Source organism: Trematomus bernacchii, unplaced genomic scaffold (assembly GCF_902827165.1).
Source record: "Trematomus bernacchii unplaced genomic scaffold, fTreBer1.1, whole genome shotgun sequence".
Classification (NCBI taxonomy): domain Eukaryota; kingdom Metazoa; phylum Chordata; class Actinopteri; order Perciformes; family Nototheniidae; genus Trematomus; species Trematomus bernacchii.
Window position 1 is genome coordinate 197506 of NW_022987645.1, and position 18860 is coordinate 216365.

General features: G+C 44.2%; 2 protein-coding genes across 2 annotated transcripts in view; one reads left to right on the forward strand and one right to left on the reverse strand.

Annotated features, from left to right (window-relative positions):
• katnb1 (katanin p80 (WD repeat containing) subunit B 1) overlaps positions 1–6036 on the reverse strand; it is a gene marked incomplete in the record, with an annotated part of 16117 nt that extends 10081 nt beyond the window's left edge. Inside the window, 8 exon segments of the mRNA XM_034133888.1 lie at positions 279–394; positions 607–690; positions 925–966; positions 1492–1592; positions 3112–3229; positions 3462–3592; positions 4517–4642; positions 5904–6036. Of these exon segments, the coding sequence (XP_033989779.1) occupies positions 279–394; positions 607–690; positions 925–966; positions 1492–1592; positions 3112–3229; positions 3462–3592; positions 4517–4556 (632 nt within the window).
• Positions 6037–6308: 272 nt separating this feature from the next.
• On the forward strand, positions 6309–18587 carry cog8 (component of oligomeric golgi complex 8). Its single transcript, XM_034133887.1, has 6 exons — positions 6309–6642; positions 7900–8107; positions 8262–8672; positions 10035–10430; positions 10785–10953; positions 17848–18587. The coding sequence occupies exons 1-6, from the start codon at positions 6332–6334 to the stop codon at positions 18276–18278; spliced, it is 1926 nt and encodes a 641-aa protein (XP_033989778.1). The 5' UTR covers positions 6309–6331; the 3' UTR covers positions 18279–18587.
• Positions 18588–18860: the final 273 nt, after the last annotated feature.

Below are 18860 nucleotides of genomic sequence, written 5' to 3' on the forward strand. Positions count from 1 at the left end.
CGAGAGAGAGAGAGAGAGAGAGAGAGAGAGAGAGAGAGAGAGAGAGAGAGAGAGAGAGAGAGAGAGAATATCAAGGTGTTTCTTTTTGTAATTTTGCTATTTGAATTTGGGATATTGTGGGGTGTGTGTTTGTGTGTCTCTCTCTGTGTGTGAGTGTGTGAGTGAGTGAGTGTGTAAGTGTGTGTGTGTGTGTGAGTGAGTGTGTGAGTGAGTGTGTAAGTGTGTGTGTGTGTGTGTGTGTGTGGTGTGTGTGTGTGTGTGTGTGTGTGTGTGTGTACCTGTCGGAGCTGCCTGAGGCCAGCAGGTACTCGTTGGGGTGAAACTGAACGATGTTGACGGCGGCGCTGTGAGACTTAAACTCCGTGATGGTCTTCCCCTGCGTCAGGTCCCACAGCTGAGAGGGGCAACACAGAGAGGGACTACTTTCAGCGGCGGATTAATACGTAATATTTTGGTTTGAATCAGGAGATAATCAAAGCATCGTTGAGCACCAGTAAGCGTTTTATAAATACCATGTTTTATTTATATTATTAGTATTTTAGTACTTAAATGTTTTGATCCTCAGGTTATGATTAAAATCTTTGTTGTTGTTGTTGTTGTTGTTACCTTGATGGTGCAGTCGTCGCTGGCTGAAGCTAACCACTTCCCATCAGGACTGAAGGCCAGACTCCTCACCGCCTGAGTGTGACCCTGAAACACAGAGAAGCTTTTATTCTGAAAGACTCAGCTGAGAGGATGAGATGAAAACAAGGCATTGCACATAATAACAAATTAAAAGAGTAGAAATAAACAATTCTAAAATAGAAATAGAAATAAACCAACATTACAGAGTAAGAAAAATATACGGATGACCGTGAAGATCAAAGATCTATGAACTGTCTGACAAATAAAAACACTACACACACACACACACACACGTCTTACCTTGTATCTGAACACATATCCTTTCCTCCGAACGTCCCACAGCTGATCACGGTCAGATAACAAGAGAGATTTTATTAATGCAGATTATAAAAACAAACACCACCTCACACACTTTGAAACATAGCCCTTCATTTGCACAAATAAATTCATGAATATATTAATACATTAATACATGCATATTAAAACCTATAAACTGTATACAGGTAATAAAGACCTCCTGTGTCACTACAATGGTCTGAAACCTTTTTGGTCTTTAGGAAGTTGGACACACACACACACAGACACACACACAGATACACAGACAGACACACAGATACACAGACAGACACACAGATACACAGACAGACACACAGATACACAGACAGACACACAGATACACAGACACACACACAGATACACAGACAGACACACAGATACACAGACAGACACACAGATACACAGACACACACACAGATACACAGACACACACACAGATACACAGACAGACACACAGACACACACACAGATACACAGATACACAGACACACACACAGATACACACACAGATACACAGACACACGTTGGTACCTTGATGTTTGTGTCGGTGGAGCTGGAGGCGAGGAAGTCTCCGAAGGGATGGAAACCCAGACTTGTGATGTTGGACTTATGTCCCATCAGAGTCCTTAAAACTGCACACACACACACACACACACACACACACACACACACACACACACACACACACACACACACACACACACACACACACACACACACACACACACACACACACACACACACACACACACACACACACACACACACACACACACACACACACACACACACACACACCACACACACACACACACACACACACACACACACACACACACACACACACACACACACACACACACACACACACACACACACTTTAATCTCATCCTGTGTACGTGCATATGTTTCTTCTTCCTGTACCAGTTCTTTTGCACTATTTTACATCTGACTTGTATGTTAAGTATAGTGTATGATGCGTTGCTGGAGGAGCCTGGTACTCCTGAGCACATTGTGCATTTTACAAACGTAGGAGCCATATGTTAAAATGTATCATTTGATATATTATGTGTGTATATATATATATATTTATTTGAACATTGTAATTCTTTGTTATTAGTATTATCACATCATTTATTTCAACCAGCCGTTGTAAAATTGACGTCATAGCCGACTGCAGCTGCTGGTAATTAGAGAGAGAACAGAATCAACCAAACTTACCTGAGACGTATTTTTGTTGGAGTCAAGCTTATTGCTACTTGTGGATATATTAATTGTTGGATTAGACGGAATTACAACAAATAAAACATTGTCATTGTTTAAATGCCATGTCATGCTTCTCCGGTTATTACCCGTCCCCTTGTGTTATGAAGGTTTTTCTGCATGTGAACGGTCTGCAGAGTCACAACCCCTCAAAGTACACCCTGTAGCGAGTAAAACTCTAACACAGAGAAGACCTGTCTATGCTGCCCCAGAACGCCTCGTTGGAGGTTTCTCTTTTTCTTCCTGGGTACAGTGACGTGCCCATACCCAAATGGACCAATCCGTGGAGCCGTTACGTTAAGTCCGCGGATTGGTCACACACACACACTCAATCTTTTCTCAGCTGCAGCTCCGCCGATTTCTCCTCCCTGAGACGGCGGGACGCGGCGAGGCTGTGAGTCGGTGTGTGAGCACACACACAAACTCCCAGCCAGACTGCGGGTGTGTGTGTGTGTGCTCGGGCTGGTTTCGGGCTGGGTTTCGCTGTCTCGCAGACGGCCACGGGGCTCACAGGGAGGGGGGGTCAGGAGCTCCAACAAGCCGTTTAGGACAGAGAGTGAATACACATACTATACAGAGATGCTGTATGAGAAACCAATGTGAGTTTGGAAAATTGCACAATATAAATCTATTTTAGTATACCTCAACAATGGAATTATGATCAGTAGAAATGGCCGTGACATGGGACCTTTAAAACCCTTTTGTGTGCAGCGAGCAGAAAAGCAAACCGTTGTTGAGCGCAGTGAAAATGTTATATTTAGTTGGCTAAATGTGTGAAAGAATAGATTTGTTCTGATGTAAACATGTTTTAAATGTTTGTAGATGTATGAGTGTTTGTTTGTAGGGAGCTAAGAGTGTACAGATGTTAAAGGAGAGAGGAGGGCTCACTCTTGGCCGCCTCCAGGTCCCAGACTCTGATGGATCCAGACTGAGATCCGGCCACCACCTGCTCCTCAGACGGGTTGAACTGCACACACTCCACCGGGGTCTTATGGCCCGTCAGACTCTGAGAGAACAGAACGGGTAAGAATCATACACGTGTGTTTGCAACAGAGATCTGATTGTGACTAAATCACATTGGACCAGGGAGATGCTGCAACAGTTTGAAGAGCGAGGGGTTTAGAATCGCTCTGCTATCTCAGATGAGACCAGAGGAGTGTCTCAGATAACAGTGTGAGTGTGTGTGTGAGTGTGAGTGTGTGTGTGAGTGTGAGTGTGTGTGTGTGTGTGTGTCTCACCATGATGCAGTTGGCCTTGCTCACAGCCCAGATGTTCACCCGGCAGTCCTCTCCTCCGGTGGCCAGCAGGCGTCCTGAACTCTTCCCCAGAGACAGGCAGGACACGCTGCTGGAGTGCGCTTCGAACTCCTCTGTACGGCAACAAGGGAGGGACACTTTAATGCTTCCTCCATCACAACAAGGACACATATTTAAGACAAGAAACAAAGGGGAGAACAGATATTTAAAAAGAGGCCATGTAATGCTTTTAGTGGTTTCCCCTCCTCACTTCTGCTCACCTGGGAATACAGAAACAAAAATGTAGCTCCATACGCTCGGCTAGGTCTAATATCTGATGAGTCTCCCCAAAGGACTGTATGAGCTTTACTCATTGTACTCATAACTTAAACTACTAACTGTTATAGTTGTTATTTCCAGGGACAGATATCAGAAGATTAAAGATTCATCCAATACAACAAAATACAAGAAGTGACAAAAACAAACCAAAAGGAGTATTTAGTAGCGTTACATAGGTGCTACCCATCAGGTGAGGGTGAATGTGTGTGTTCTGTTCTTCCCATGAGGTGAGGGTGAATGTGTGTGTTCTGCTCTTCCCATCAGGTGAGGGTGAATGTGTGTGTTCTGTTCTTCCCATGAGGTGAGGGTGAATGTGTGTGTTGAGGTGAGGGTGAATGTGTGTGTTCTGCTCTTCCCATCAGGTGAGGGTGAATGTGTGTGTTCTGCTCTTCCCATCAGGTGAGGGTGAATGTGTGTGTTCTTCCCATGAGGTGAGGGTGAATGTGTGTGTTCTGCTCTTCCCATGAGGTGAGGGTGAATGTGTGTGTTCTGTTCTTCCCATGAGGTGAGGGTGAATGTGTGTGTTCTGTTCTTCCCATGAGGTGAGGGTGAATGTGTGTGTTGAGGTGAGGGTGAATGTGTGTGTTCTTCCCATGAGGTGAGGGTGAATGTGTGTGTTCTGCTCTTCCCATGAGGTGAGGGTGAATGTGTGTGTTGAGGTGAGGGTGAATGTGTGTGTTCTGCTCAGTCTATCAGAGGACACTTCAGGTTAAACTCACGCAGCCTCCATGAGATCTTGGTGCTGTTGGATGCAGCCATTGGACCCACGCTGAGGTAAATTCATCCACTTCAGTCCGGATCAGTGAGTTCAGACATCAGCTGCTCCACTGCCTGCAGAGAGACACCTGCAGAGTAAAGGTGTGTCACATACACTCCAATACGATCTGCACCTGTCTCCATGAAACACATCCTCTGTTCTCTCTCTAGCTCTGAGACATGTGTCCTTTAAATAAGCTTATTGCGCAATAAACCTGCAATGAGCAATATAAACACTGTTTTGCAATTGTACCGTGCAATAATCACTTGAATGTGATAAACATACATTTTAATAACATCTCAACAAAGTCATATGTTCGTTATGTCACTTAGTTTTTAAATTAGTAGCCATGGCTGCCATATGTATGTGTCTGTATTTTAAGTGTGAACACCGGATAACGTTGTTGTTTATTGAAATCTACCTTTGTAGTCAGAGGTGGAGAAGTACTCAGATCTTGTACTTGAGTAAAAGTAGAAGTACTCAGATCTTGTACTTGAGTAAAAGTAGAAGTACTCAGATCTTGTACTTGAGTAAAAGTAGAAGTACTCAGATCTTGTACTTGAGTAAAAGTAGAAGTACTCAGGTCTTGTACTTGAGTAAAAGTAGAAGTACTCAGGGTTGTACTTGAGTAAAAGTAGAAGTACTCAGATCTTGTACTTGAGTAAAAGTAGAAGTACCAGAGTGTAGGAATACTCTGTTTCAGTAAAAGTCCTGCATTCAAAATGTTCCTCAAGTAAAAGTAGAAAAGTATTCTCATCAAAATATAGTGAAAGTAGCGACAGTAAAAGTAGTCATTGTGCAGATTGGTCCATTTCAGAATAATATATATGATATGTTTTATAATGATTGATCATGAAAGTGTTCTCAAAGCTGGTAAAGGTGCAGCTAGTTTGAATGACTTTGTATACTGCAGGGTAGCTTGTGGATTTACTCCAGGTGGAACTAAAGTCTGATTTAACACTTGATTATATTTCACATCATTAATCCACATCTGTAAAGTAACTAAAGGTATTAAATACATGTAGTGGAGTACAAGTACACCATGTACCTCTGAACTGTAGTGGAGTAGAAGTACTCAGTAGCATAACATCAAACTACACAAGTAAAGTACAAGTATCTCTAAAGTGTACTTAAGTACGGTACTTGGGTTAATGTACTTAGTTACTTAACGTGACTGTTTGTAGTTCAATCTTGTAGTATAAAGTGTATAAACAAACTTTAACTCAAGCTAGTTATCCTTACATCCGGGTGACTTACAGCCATTAGCTTTAAAGCTAGCTGTCAGTTAGCAGAGCTAATTAACGCTAAGCTAACGCTAGATGTTATCTGATCCGTTAGAAACCACATACCGGTCCGTTAGCCTCCGTGTGTGTGTCGGTGGTCCTCTGAGACACCGGAGACCGTTAAACCGGAGACCGTTAAACCGTAAACTGTCTCTTGTTGACCGGTTGCTGCTCCGCTGCAGCTTAGCAACAAACCGACGTAACCTCCGGTGACGTCACCACGCAACGTTTTTGAAACAACATTTGATTCACGAATTTTACTGGGAACATATTAATTACTTAAGGAGTACGGGGATTTTTCATAGGATCTGCGACGTTATTTATTTTATTTTATTTATGTATTTGTATTATTATTATTGTATTATCCCTACCAAAAGCGTACACTCCGTAACAGAAAGGTGGCGGTAATGTACCATTAAACTGGATGCCAACCGCCGTAAATCTCAACAGAGAAGAAGAAGAAATAGAGGCGGAAGAAGCCAGTATAAACAAACATGGCGGCGGTGGACGTGGAGGACGAGAGTCTCCTCGCCTCCATCTTTAAGGACCGCTTCTCCCCGGACTGTAACGCTTATCTGTCGGAGCTGAGCTCTCTGAGGCTCGAGCAGCTGGTCCGAGAGCCGGAGAGACTGCAGGAGGACCGGGCTCTGATCCTCCAGCAGACCCGGGACCTGGCCTTCAGGAACTACCAGACCTTCATCCGGACAGCCAACTGCACGGAGCTCATCTACCGGGACTTCAGCCGGGTGGAGGGCAGCGTGAACCTGCTGATCGGGAAGCTGCCGGGGCTGGGGGAGAGATGCAGGTTAGTGACAACAAGTAACTAACATCCAACAACCACTGACAACCAGTAACTACCACTAACAGCTAGTGACAGCTAGTGACAACCAGTAAACTAGAGAACAGCGTGATCGGTAAGCTGCCGGGGCTGGGGGAGATGCAGGTGAGAGCTAATAACTAATCAATAACTAACATCCAACAACCACTGACAACTAGTAACAACCAGTAACTAGTAACTGCCGGGGTTAGGAGAGAGGTGCAGGTGAGAGAGACTAGTAACGACTAGTAACAACCAGTAACAACCAGTAACTAACAACCAACAACCAGTTACTAACAACCAACAACCAGTAACTAACAACCAACAACCAGTAACTAACAGTAACTAGAGAATGCAATTCCTGAAGAAATTGCTAGTGGGAATGCTTTATGCTGAAAAGCTGACGCTAAACTGCTATGCCGAAATGTAATGTGTAAGAAGAAAGTGAAGAATTTAGATTGAAATGATACATGAACACTGGGGGCTTGAATGTGTGATGAGAGAAGAAAAGAAAGTAAAAGGCTTGGAAAAGCAGCAGAATATTTGAACTGCAAACTTTTGAACTAACTTGATGTCAAATGATCTGTTGCCATGCCAACGGCATTTGATGACATCCCATAATACGCTTAGATGCGTTGATGGCTGCATCGTTACCAAACCTGTGAAGTTTTGGGCCGTTTGGAGCATTTTCACTGAAGTTATGAGAAAACCGTGTTTCATGGCGAGCCTTGTGTTACCATGGCAACTGCATTTGAAGAAATCTCAAAACTGTCCCGTAGATGTCTTCACGGCTGGACTGTTAGCACACGTGAAGTTTGAGCACTTTTTGAACATTTTCATAGGAGTTATAGCGACATCATGTTTTATGGCGAGGGATGCGTTTCCATGGTAATGACATATGGTGAGATCTCAGATTTGGCATAGGGCTGTTGAGGCATGGACCGGTGATATACAAGTGAAGATTGGGGGACGATTGGACCGTGTCGATTGGACTTACAGCGACATCGTGTTTCATGGCGAGTTGTCTGTCGCCATGGATGACACCCCATAATACGCTTAGATGCGGTGATGCCTGCATCGTTACCAAACCTGTGAAGTTTTGGGCCGTTTGAAGCATTTTCACTGAAGTTATGAGAAAACCGTGTTTCATGGCGAGCATTGTGTTGAGCAACTGTCTCGTAGATGTCTTCACGGCTGGACTGTTGGCACACATGTGAATTTGGGTGGGTGGGTGTGTGTGTTCAGGGGCTTCATGAAGGAGGCGGAGGAGATCGGGTCGAGCCGGAGGATGAACAGCTTGACGCTGAACCGGCACACGGAGATCCTGGAGATCCTGGAGATCCCGCAGCTCATGGACACCTGCGTCCGAAACGCATACTACGAGGAGGCTCTGGAGCTGGCAGCGTACGTGAAGAGGCTGGAGAGGAAACACTCGACTCTGCCCGTCATCCAGGTGAGGAAACAACACTGAGACAGCTCTAAATACACAGCTCTAAGTACACTCAGAAACAGCTCCAAGTACACTCAGAAACAGTTCTAATGAAGTGTATGTCATTTGTTCCATCTTCTTTTCTATATTCTCCTCTCATATAACTCTCTTCCCTCAGGGTATCGTGCGCGAGGTGCGTCAGTCCACGTCTCTGATGCTGAACCAGCTCCTGCAGCAGCTGCGCAGTAACTCCCAGCTGCCCGTGTGCCTGCGTGTGATTGGCTACCTGCGCAGGATGGACGTGTTCACGGAGGCGGAGCTTCGGGTGAAGTTCCTGCAGGCGCGCGGCTCCTGGCTGAGCTCCATCCTGGCCGCCGTGCCTAACGACGACCCCTACTTCCACATCACCAAGACCATGGAGGCGTGCCGCGTGCACCTGTTCGACGTCATCACGCAGTACCGCGCCATCTTCTCCGACGACGACCCCCTGCCCGGCAGCCAGGTGAACGAGGCGGCCATCTTCCACGGCTGGGTGGTGAAGATGGTGTCCGAGTTCCTGCAGACGCTGGAGAGGGACTTGCAGCGAGGGGTGAATACTGAGGATTTATCACTTTATCACTTTATTTTGTATGTGTTGTTATTTTAATTAGTATTCTAATTGATCATCATTTTGACCTTGTGTGAATCCTGTTTTTAACTCTGACCTGTTGCTGCTATGAACGCCTGAATCTCCCAACAGGGATAAATAAAGTTCCATCTTATCTGAAATACATGCTGAGATGCAAAACTGCGTTGAATTAAATATTGCTTTAATAACATTCATCAGCTTTTTATAACTTACTAAATATACATTTCTGAATATCCAGCTGTGAAAAAAAAAATACACCCTCACCTCACACACACTTTACACACTCCTCACCTCACACACACCTGCCACACACACCTGCCACACTCCTCACCTCACACACACCTGCCACACTCCTCACACACACCTCACACACACCTCACACACACTTTACACACTCCTCACACTCCTCACCTCACACTCACCTGCCACACTCACCTGCCACTAGGGTTGGGAACCGAAACTCGGTTCCAGATGAGAACCGATAAGAAAATGCCGGGTACCGGGTACCCATATAAAATACACAATTTTGGTTCTACTTAACGGTTCCTAAACGCTGTAGACCCTGTATTCCACCGGGTCCGTCTGCGCTGCGGTGCCGCGGTGACCCGGTGGAATACAGCCAGGGCGGACTGGCCATCTGTGTGTTCTGGAGAATCACAGAACGGCCGGTCGTCAGCGGGCCATTGACGGCCGGCACCGCCCTTAATTTTTCCCTTAACGGCATCATGTAAGTTGCGCTGACAGGCGACAGAGGTCCACAGTTGCCCCGCAGCGAGGCTCCCCCCACCCTCCCGTAGACAGTTCAGGAGCTCAGTCACTTCATAACACCAAAGATGGATGGCGGTAGACGCTCTAAAGTGAGGCTCCACTACACTAATACAGAAAAAGACAAGGCACAGTGTAATGCCTGTTGATAGCTTGCCACAGGCTCAGCTCAGTTAACATAAAGCACAGCTATTGTGCAATACATCTGTATTACATGTATATTTTTTATTTGTGAAACTGTCAGTTAATGAATCTCTCTCTCTCTCTCTCTCTCTCTCTCTCTCTCTCTCTCTCTCTCTCTCTCTCTCTCTCTCTCTCTCTCTCTCTCTCTTTAAACGCACTCCTCTCTCTCTCCTCACACACACTTCACACACCTCACCTCACACACTCCTCTCACACACTTCAGTGCCCCCATGTGACCCGAATGGTCCAGCCGGTACTTGATACAGAAAGAATAGAAACAAAGCCCAAAGCACACTATGAACAAAGTAAACCTTATGAAATGTAACCACAGAAATCCCCTCTTCTGACCCATGTGTTGTTCTGTTGCCCCGTCAGGTGGGGGGGCGTCTGGACTCCCTGCTGGGTCAGTGCATGTACTTCGGCCTCTCCTTCAGTCGGGTCGGGGCAGATTTCCGCGGCCAGCTGGCTCCGATGTTCCAGCGCTCGGCGGCGGAGACGTTTCGCGGCGCCGTGTCGGAGGCGCTGGAGAGGTTCCAGGAGGACATGAACGTGTACACCCTGATCTCCATGCCCTCGGTGCTGGGGGGCTCCATCCCCCCCCAGCAGGGGCCCCAGCCCGGCACCCTGCAGCCCCCCCTCTCTCTGCTGGACTTCACCCCGCTCGCCTGCTTCCTCAACAACATCCTGAGCGCCTTCAACGACCTGAGGCTCTGTTGCCCTGTGGGCCTCGCTGAGGAGGTGAGCGTCTGCCTGCAGGACGCCATGACCAACGTGAGTCACTAACCTAAAGGTCTCCTATCATACTGTTCATACCATAATGTCTGAGGAGGTGAGCGTCTGCCTGCTGGACGCCATGACCAACGTGAGTCACTCCCTACAAAGAACAACCCGTGTTCAGATAGCTATAGACGGTCTTCTCAAAGATATTGAAGTGACTGGTATTTTGTATTTATTGATTGTGTGCTTTTATGTATGTCTTAATGTGTGAATATGTGCAAATGTGTCTTTTGATTGTGTGTATATATATGATATACATATTTGTATATATATTTGTTTTTGTATTCAGGATTGTGATTGACTTGACGTGCTCCAACAGTGCTGCTGTAACTTCCTGTTTCCTGTCAGGTGACGCGTCAGGTGTTGCTGTTCCACCGTGCAGAGGAGTCGGCGTTCAGCGCTCGAGAGAAGGACCTCTTCCTGTCGTTCTGCTGCTCGTACGCTGAGGATCTGCTGCCTTTCATCAACCGCTGCCTTCAGATCCTCTTCCCGCCCAATCAGATCGCTCTCATCCTGGGTGAGGAGCAGGAAATCATCCAATCACATCTCACCTGTTCAATATCAGAATACACTCAAATATTCAAAGGTGTTATCATCATATGCACAAAGCTACAGTTTAGAAATGACCTATTTGATGTTTTAAATAATTTGATTACTTATTTTAAATTTCTTTATTTAAATATATTCTTTTGTGTCTTTTCAATTCATTCTAAAATGTCCATGATGTTTCCAAAGTCAGAGAGCAATGGCTCTAAACAATCATAATCTCAATATATAATATATAACAATATTCAATAGAGTTGTGCAGGGTCCTTGGGTGTCTTGAAAGGTGCCTCAAGATAAAATATATTATTATTATTATTAATGTCGACCACCGTAATATTGATGAATTCCTCCTCTTTACTAGCTGTGCATTTCAATGTACTTAATAACGCAGTTTCTTAACCACCAGCAGGGGGCGCTGTCCTCCCAACACTTGGGTTCAAACGGTTTTCTGTCTCGGCAGGACATTTATTTTTACAAAATCATTCATCTCACACACATCTGTTCTCCTGATTTCATCTCACACACTCACATCTGTTCTCCTGATTTCATCTCACACACTCACATCTGTTCTCCTGATTTCATCTCACACACTCACATCTGTTCTCCTGATTTCATCTCACACACATCTGTTCTCCTGATTTCATCTCACACACACATCTGTTCTCCTGATTTCATCTCACACACATCTGTTCTCCTGATTTCATCTGACACACTAACATCTGTTCTCCTGATTTCAGCTCACACACTCACATCTGTTCTCCTGATTTCATCTCACACACTCACATCTGTTCTCCTGATTTCAGCTCACACACTCACATCTGTTCTCCTGATTTCAGCTCACACACTCACATCTGTTCTCCTGATTTCATCTCGCACACTAACATCTGTTCTCCTGATTTCATCTCACACACACATCTGTTCTCCTGATTTCATCTCACACACATCTGTTCTCCTGAATTCATCTCACACACTCACATCTGTTCTCCTGATTTCATCACACACTCACATCTGTTCTCCTGATTTCATCTCACACACTCACATCTATTCTCCTGATTTCATCTCACACACACATCTGTTCTCCTGATTTCATCTCACACACATCTGTTCTCCTGATTTCATCTGACACACTAACATCTGTTCTCCTGATTTCATCTCACACACATCTGTTCTCCTGAATTCATCTCACACACTCACATCTGTTCTCCTGATTTCAGCTCACACACTCACATCTGTTCTCCTGATTTCAGCTCACACACTCACATCTGTTCTCCTGATTTCATCTCACACACTAACATCTGTTCTCCTGATTTCATCTCACACACACATCTGTTCTCCTGATTTCATCTCACACACTCACATCTGTTCTCCTGATTTCATCTCACACACATCTGTTCTGATTTCATCTCACACACACATCTGTTCTCCTGATTTCATCTCACACACATCTGTTCTCCTGAATTCATCTCACACACTCACATCTGTTCTCCTGATTTCATCACACACACTCACATCTGTTCTCCTGATTTCATCTCACACACTCACATCTGTTCTCCTGATTTCATCTCACACACTAACATCTGTTCTCCTGATTTCATCTCACACACATCTGTTCTCCTGAATTCATCTGACACACTAACATCTGTTCTCCTGATTTCATCTCACACACATCTGTTCTCCTGAATTCATCTCACACACTCACATCTGTTCTCCTGATTTCATCTCACACACTCACATCTGTTCTCCTGATTTCAGCTCACACACTCACATCTGTTCTCCTGATTTCATCTCACACACTCGCATCTGTTCTCCTGATTTCATCTCACACACTCACATCTGTTCTCCTGATTTCATCTCACACACATCTGTTCTCCTGATTTCATCTCACTCACTCGCATCTGTTCTCCTGAATTCATCTCACTCACATCTGTTCTCCTGATTTCATCTCACACACTCACATCTGTTCTCCTGATTTCATCTCACACACACATCTGTTCTCCTGATTTCATCTCACACACACATCTGTTCTCCTGATTTCATCTTACACACATCTGTTCTCCTGATTTCATCTCACACACTCACATCTGTTCTCCTGAATTCATCTGACACACTCACATCTGTTCTCCTGATTTCATCTCACACACTTACATCTGTTCTCCTGATTTCATCTCACACACTAACATCTGTTCTCCTGATTTCATCTCACACACTCACATCTGTTCTCCTGATTTCATCACACACTCACATCTGTTCTCCTGATTTCATCTCACACACTCACATCTATTCTCCTGATTTCATCTCTCACACTCACATCTATTCTCCTGATTTCATCTCACACACACATCTGTTCTCCTGATTTCATCTCACACACATCTGTTCTCCTGATTTCATCTGACACACTAACATCTGTTCTCCTGATTTCATCTCACACACATCTGTTCTCCTGAATTCATCTCACACACTCACATCTGTTCTCCTGATTTCAGCTCACACACTCACATCTGTTCTCCTGATTTCAGCTCACACACTCACATCTGTTCTCCTGATTTCATCTCACACACTAACATCTGTTCTCCTGATTTCATCTCACACACACATCTGTTCTCCTGATTTCATCTCACACACTCACATCTGTTCTCCTGATTTCATCTCACACACACATCTGTTCTGATTTCATCTCACACACACATCTGTTCTCCTGATTTCATCTCACACACTCACATCTGTTCTCCTGATTTCAGCTCACACACTCACATCTGTTCTCCTGATTTCATCTCACACACTCGCATCTGTTCTCCTGATTTCATCTCACACACTCACATCTGTTCTCCTGATTTCATCTCACACACATCTGTTCTCCTGATTTCATCTCACTCACTCGCATCTGTTCTCCTGAATTCATCTCACTCACATCTGTTCTCCTGATTTCATCTCACACACTCACATCTGTTCTCCTGATTTCATCTCACACACACATCTGTTCTCCTGATTTCATCTCACACACACATCTGTTCTCCTGATTTCATCTTACACACATCTGTTCTCCTGATTTCATCTCACACACTCACATCTGTTCTCCTGAATTCATCTGACACACTCACATCTGTTCTCCTGATTTCATCTCACTCACTCACATCTGTTCTCCTGATTTCAGCTCACTCACTCACATCTGTTCTCCTGATTTCATCTCACTCACTCACATCTGTTCTCCTGATTTCAGCTCACACACTAACATCTGTTCTCCTGATTTCATCTCACACACATCTGTTCTCCTGAATTCATCTGACACACTCACATCTGTTCTCCTGATTTCATCACACACACTAACATCTGTTCTCCTGATTTCATCTCACTCACACACATCTGTTCTCCTGATTTCATCTCACACACATCTGTTCTCCTGAATTCATCTCACACACTCACATCTGTTCTCCTGATTTCATCTCACACACACTCACATCTGTTCTCCTGATTTCATCTCACACACTCACATCTGTTCTCCTGATTTCATCTCACACACATCTGTTCTCCTGAATTCATCTGACACACTCACATCTGTTCTCCTGATTTCATCACACACACTCACATCTGTTCTCCTGATTTCATCTCACACACTAACATCTGTTCTCCTGATTTCATCTCACTCACACACATCTGTTCTCCTGATTTCATCTCACTCACATCTGTTCTCCTGAATTCATCTCACACACTCACATCTGTTCTCCTCATTTCATCTCACACACTCACATCTGTTCTCCTGAATTCATCTGACACACTCACATCTGTTCTCCTGAATTCATCTGACACACTCACATCTGTTCTCCTGATTTCATCTCACTCACACACATCTGTTCTCCTGATTTCATCTCACACACTCACATCTGTTCTCCTGATTTCATCTCACACACATCTGTTCTCCTGATTTCATCTCACACACATCTGTTCTCCTGATTTCATCTCACACACATCTGTTCTCCTGATTTCATCTCACACACACATCTGTTCTCCTGATTTCATCTCACACACATCTGTTCTCCTGATTTCATCTCACACACATCTGTTCTCCTGAATTCATCTGACACAATCACATCTGTTCTCCTGATTTCATCTCACACACTAACATCTGTTCTCCTGATTTCATCTCACTCACACACATCTGTTCTCCTGATTTCATCTCACTCACATCTGTTCTCCTGAATTCATCTCACACACTCACATCTGTTCTCCTGATTTCATCTCACACACTCACATCTGTTCTCCTGAATTCATCTGACACACTCACATCTGTTCTCCTGATTTCATCTCACACACATCTGTTCTCCTGATTTCAGCTCACACACTCCCATCTGTTCTCCTGATTTCATCTCACACACTCACATCTGTTCTCCTGATTTCATCTCACACACTCACATCTGTTCTCCTGAATTCATCTGACACACTCACATCTGTTCTCCTGATTTCATCTCACACACTAACCTTCTCCTGATTCATCTACCACTCACATCTGTTCTCCTGATTTCATCTCACTCACTCACATCTGTTCTCCTGATTTCATCTCACTCACTCACATCTGTTCTCCTGATTTCATCTCACACACACATCTGTTCTCCTGATTTCATCTCACACACTCACATCTGTTCTCCTGATTTCATCTCACACACTCACATCTGTTCTCCTGATTTCATCTCACACACTAACATCTGTTCTCCTGATTTCATCTCACTCACTCACATCTGTTCTCCTGATTTCATCTCACTCACTCACATCTGTTCTCCTGATTTCATCTCACTCACTCACATCTGTTCTCCTGATTTCATCTCACACACTAACATCTGTTCTCCTGATTTCATCTCACTCACTCACATCTGTTCTCCTGATTTCATCTCACTCACATCTGTTCTCTTGATTTCATCTCACACACACATCTGTTCTCCTGATTTCATCACACTCACATCTGTTCTCCTGATTTCATCTCACACACTAACATGTTCTCCTGATTTCATCTCACTCGCATCTGTTCTCCTGATTTCATCTCACACTCACATCTGTTCTCCTGATTTCATCTCACACACTCACATCTGTTCTCCTGATTTCATCTCACACACACACATCTGTTCTCCTGATTTCATCTCACACACTCACATCTGTTCTCCTGATTTCATCTCACACACATCTGTTCTCCTGATTTCATCTCACACACATCTGTTCTCCTGATTTCATCTCACACACTCACATCTGTTCTCCTGATTTCATCTCACACACATCTGTTCTCTTGATTTCATCTCACACACACATCTGTTCTCCTGATTTCATCTCACTCACTCACATCTGTTCTCCTGATTTCATCTCACTCACATCTGTTCTCCTGATTTCATCTCACTCACATCTGTTCTCCTGATTTCATCTCACACACTCACATCTGTTCTCCTGATTTCATCTCACACACACACATCTGTTCTCCTGATTTCATCTCACACACTCACATCTGTTCTCCTGATTTCATCTCACACACACACACATCTGTTCTCCTGATTTCATCTCACACACTCACATCTGTTCTCCTGATTTCATCTCACACACTCACATCTGTTCTCCTGATTTCATCTCACTCACATCTGTTCTCCTGATTTCATCTCACACACACATCTGTTCTCCTGATTTCATCTCACACACTCACATCTGTTCTCCTGATTTCATCTCACACACTCACATCTGTTCTCCTGATTTCATCTCACACACTCACATCTGTTCTCCTGATTTCATCTCACATAAATGAGAGGATTTCTTTATTTGTTTTTCATATATTATCTCAACCAAAGTTATGGAGTAATGGTTATAGATAATCATGAAGTCATATTGATTATGATATTTGACATGTGTTTGTTGTTGTTTTCTTATATATATATTATCTCTGAGTTTTCAAGTGCCTGTTACTTATTTTACTTTATATCTATATACTTGTGGGGGAAAGTTCTGTAGCAATGGGAGTCAGGACTCAGAGAGACACGAGGAGAGCTGGAGCTTTGATGTCAAACACTGATGGTTTATTACGAGCTTCGGCCGGAGAATTCACAAAACATGTTGTGTGTCACGAGTTGTAGCTCGAGGTTTTAACTAGTTCAGAGTGTAATAATCAACATTCTTCATCAGTGAGACTAAAGCAATTATGGACCCTGAATCTAACTAGAGCTCTCGTCCATAGGAAAGAATGTGCGCCAGGGAACCTACGTCCCTGAACAGTAAACTACCTCATGGCGGCTTGTGCTCAGTCATAGACTGGCATCAACAATGCGCCCAAGCTGCCCCTCCTCAAGAGAGATAGCAGCAGAACCCACGCTGCCCCTCCTCAAGAGAGATAGCAGCAGAACCCAAGCTACTCCCCCTTAAGAGAGATAGCAGCAGAACCCAAGCTACTCCCCCTTAAGAGAGATAGCAGCAGAACCCAAGCTACTCCCCCTTAAGAGAGATAGCAGCAGAACCCAAGCTACTCCCCCTTAAGAGAGATAGCAGCAGAACCCAAGCTACTCCCCCTTAAGAGAGATAGCAGCAGAACCCAAGCTACTCCCCCTTAAGAGAGATAGCAGCAGAACCCAAGCTACTCCCCCTTAAGAGAGATAGCAGCAGAACCCCAGGCCGTAGACCTATGCCGTGGGAAAGGAGACAGTGAGAGGAGAAAATGATGAACTGGGTCAAAGGTTGAATACCTAAGCAAATTATTCCCTAACAATACTTATATGTTATCTTAGCTTTACATTGAAGTCAGTTTCCAAAGTCATGGAGTAATGGTTTTAAATAATGGTGATCTCAGTATCAACGGATGTCATATTGATGCGGCCTTTCACTGACAGGTTTAAATGTTTCTCTGCAGGAGTTCCCGTCTCTCAGCTGCACAGATTCGGTAGTTTGGGAACCATCGACATCGCCGCCATCCTGACGCCGCTCAGCTTCCTGCTGCCGCAAATCGAAATTGCGCCGGAAGAGATCCAACTTCCAGAAATCTCCTCCGATATCGACATTTCCCCCGAACTCAGCGGCCTCACTTTGGAGACGCAGCGACAGGAAGTGGAGACGCAGCAACAGGAAGTGGAGACGAAGCAACAGGAAGTAGAGACGCATCAACAGGAAGTGGAGACGAAGCAACAGGAAGTGGAGACGCAGCAACAGGAAGTGGAGACGCAGCAACAGGAAGTAGAGACTCATCAACAGGAAGTGGAGACGCAGCAACAGGAAGTGGAGCTGAGCGAGGAAACGGGAAAAAGCGAGTCTGAGGATCAGGACGAAGACTTTTCTCTGGAGTGACTACTATGATTAAATAACTCTATTAATAATAATAATAAAAATGAATATATAATGATTTCTCCAGTGGGAGGGTTCCCTGCTGTGGTGATGGGACGTTCAAATGATTTATTGGAAAGAAAATACTCTTTAAGGTGAAGGGAAATGCTAAGTCTGTGTTCACACCTCTTTTTATGCATTTGCCCTTAAAGTCCAGATAATGTTGAAATGTTTTTATAAAGTGTTTTTCTTTTGGCTGAGGTGTAAAGTTGGTGTATGGATAAAAGCTAAGTGTAAACATGTATAGTGAATAAATGGGATTTCAACGTGTAATCAATGACTCAATTTACTTGGCTTATTTTCTGGAATTCTGTAAAAATTATGTTATTTGAGAAAAAAAAAGTGTTCTTAAAAAGTCTCAGGACTCTCATACTTTTGTATCATGGTTATTGTTAGCCTAGCTTAGCATAACGACTGTAAGCAGGGGAAATTGTTAGCAGAGCTTAGCACAAACAACTGAAAATACTGGACACCGTTAGCCTAGCTTAGCACAAAGACTGGAAGAAAGGGGAAATTGTTAGCAAAGCTTAGTATAAAAACTGGAAG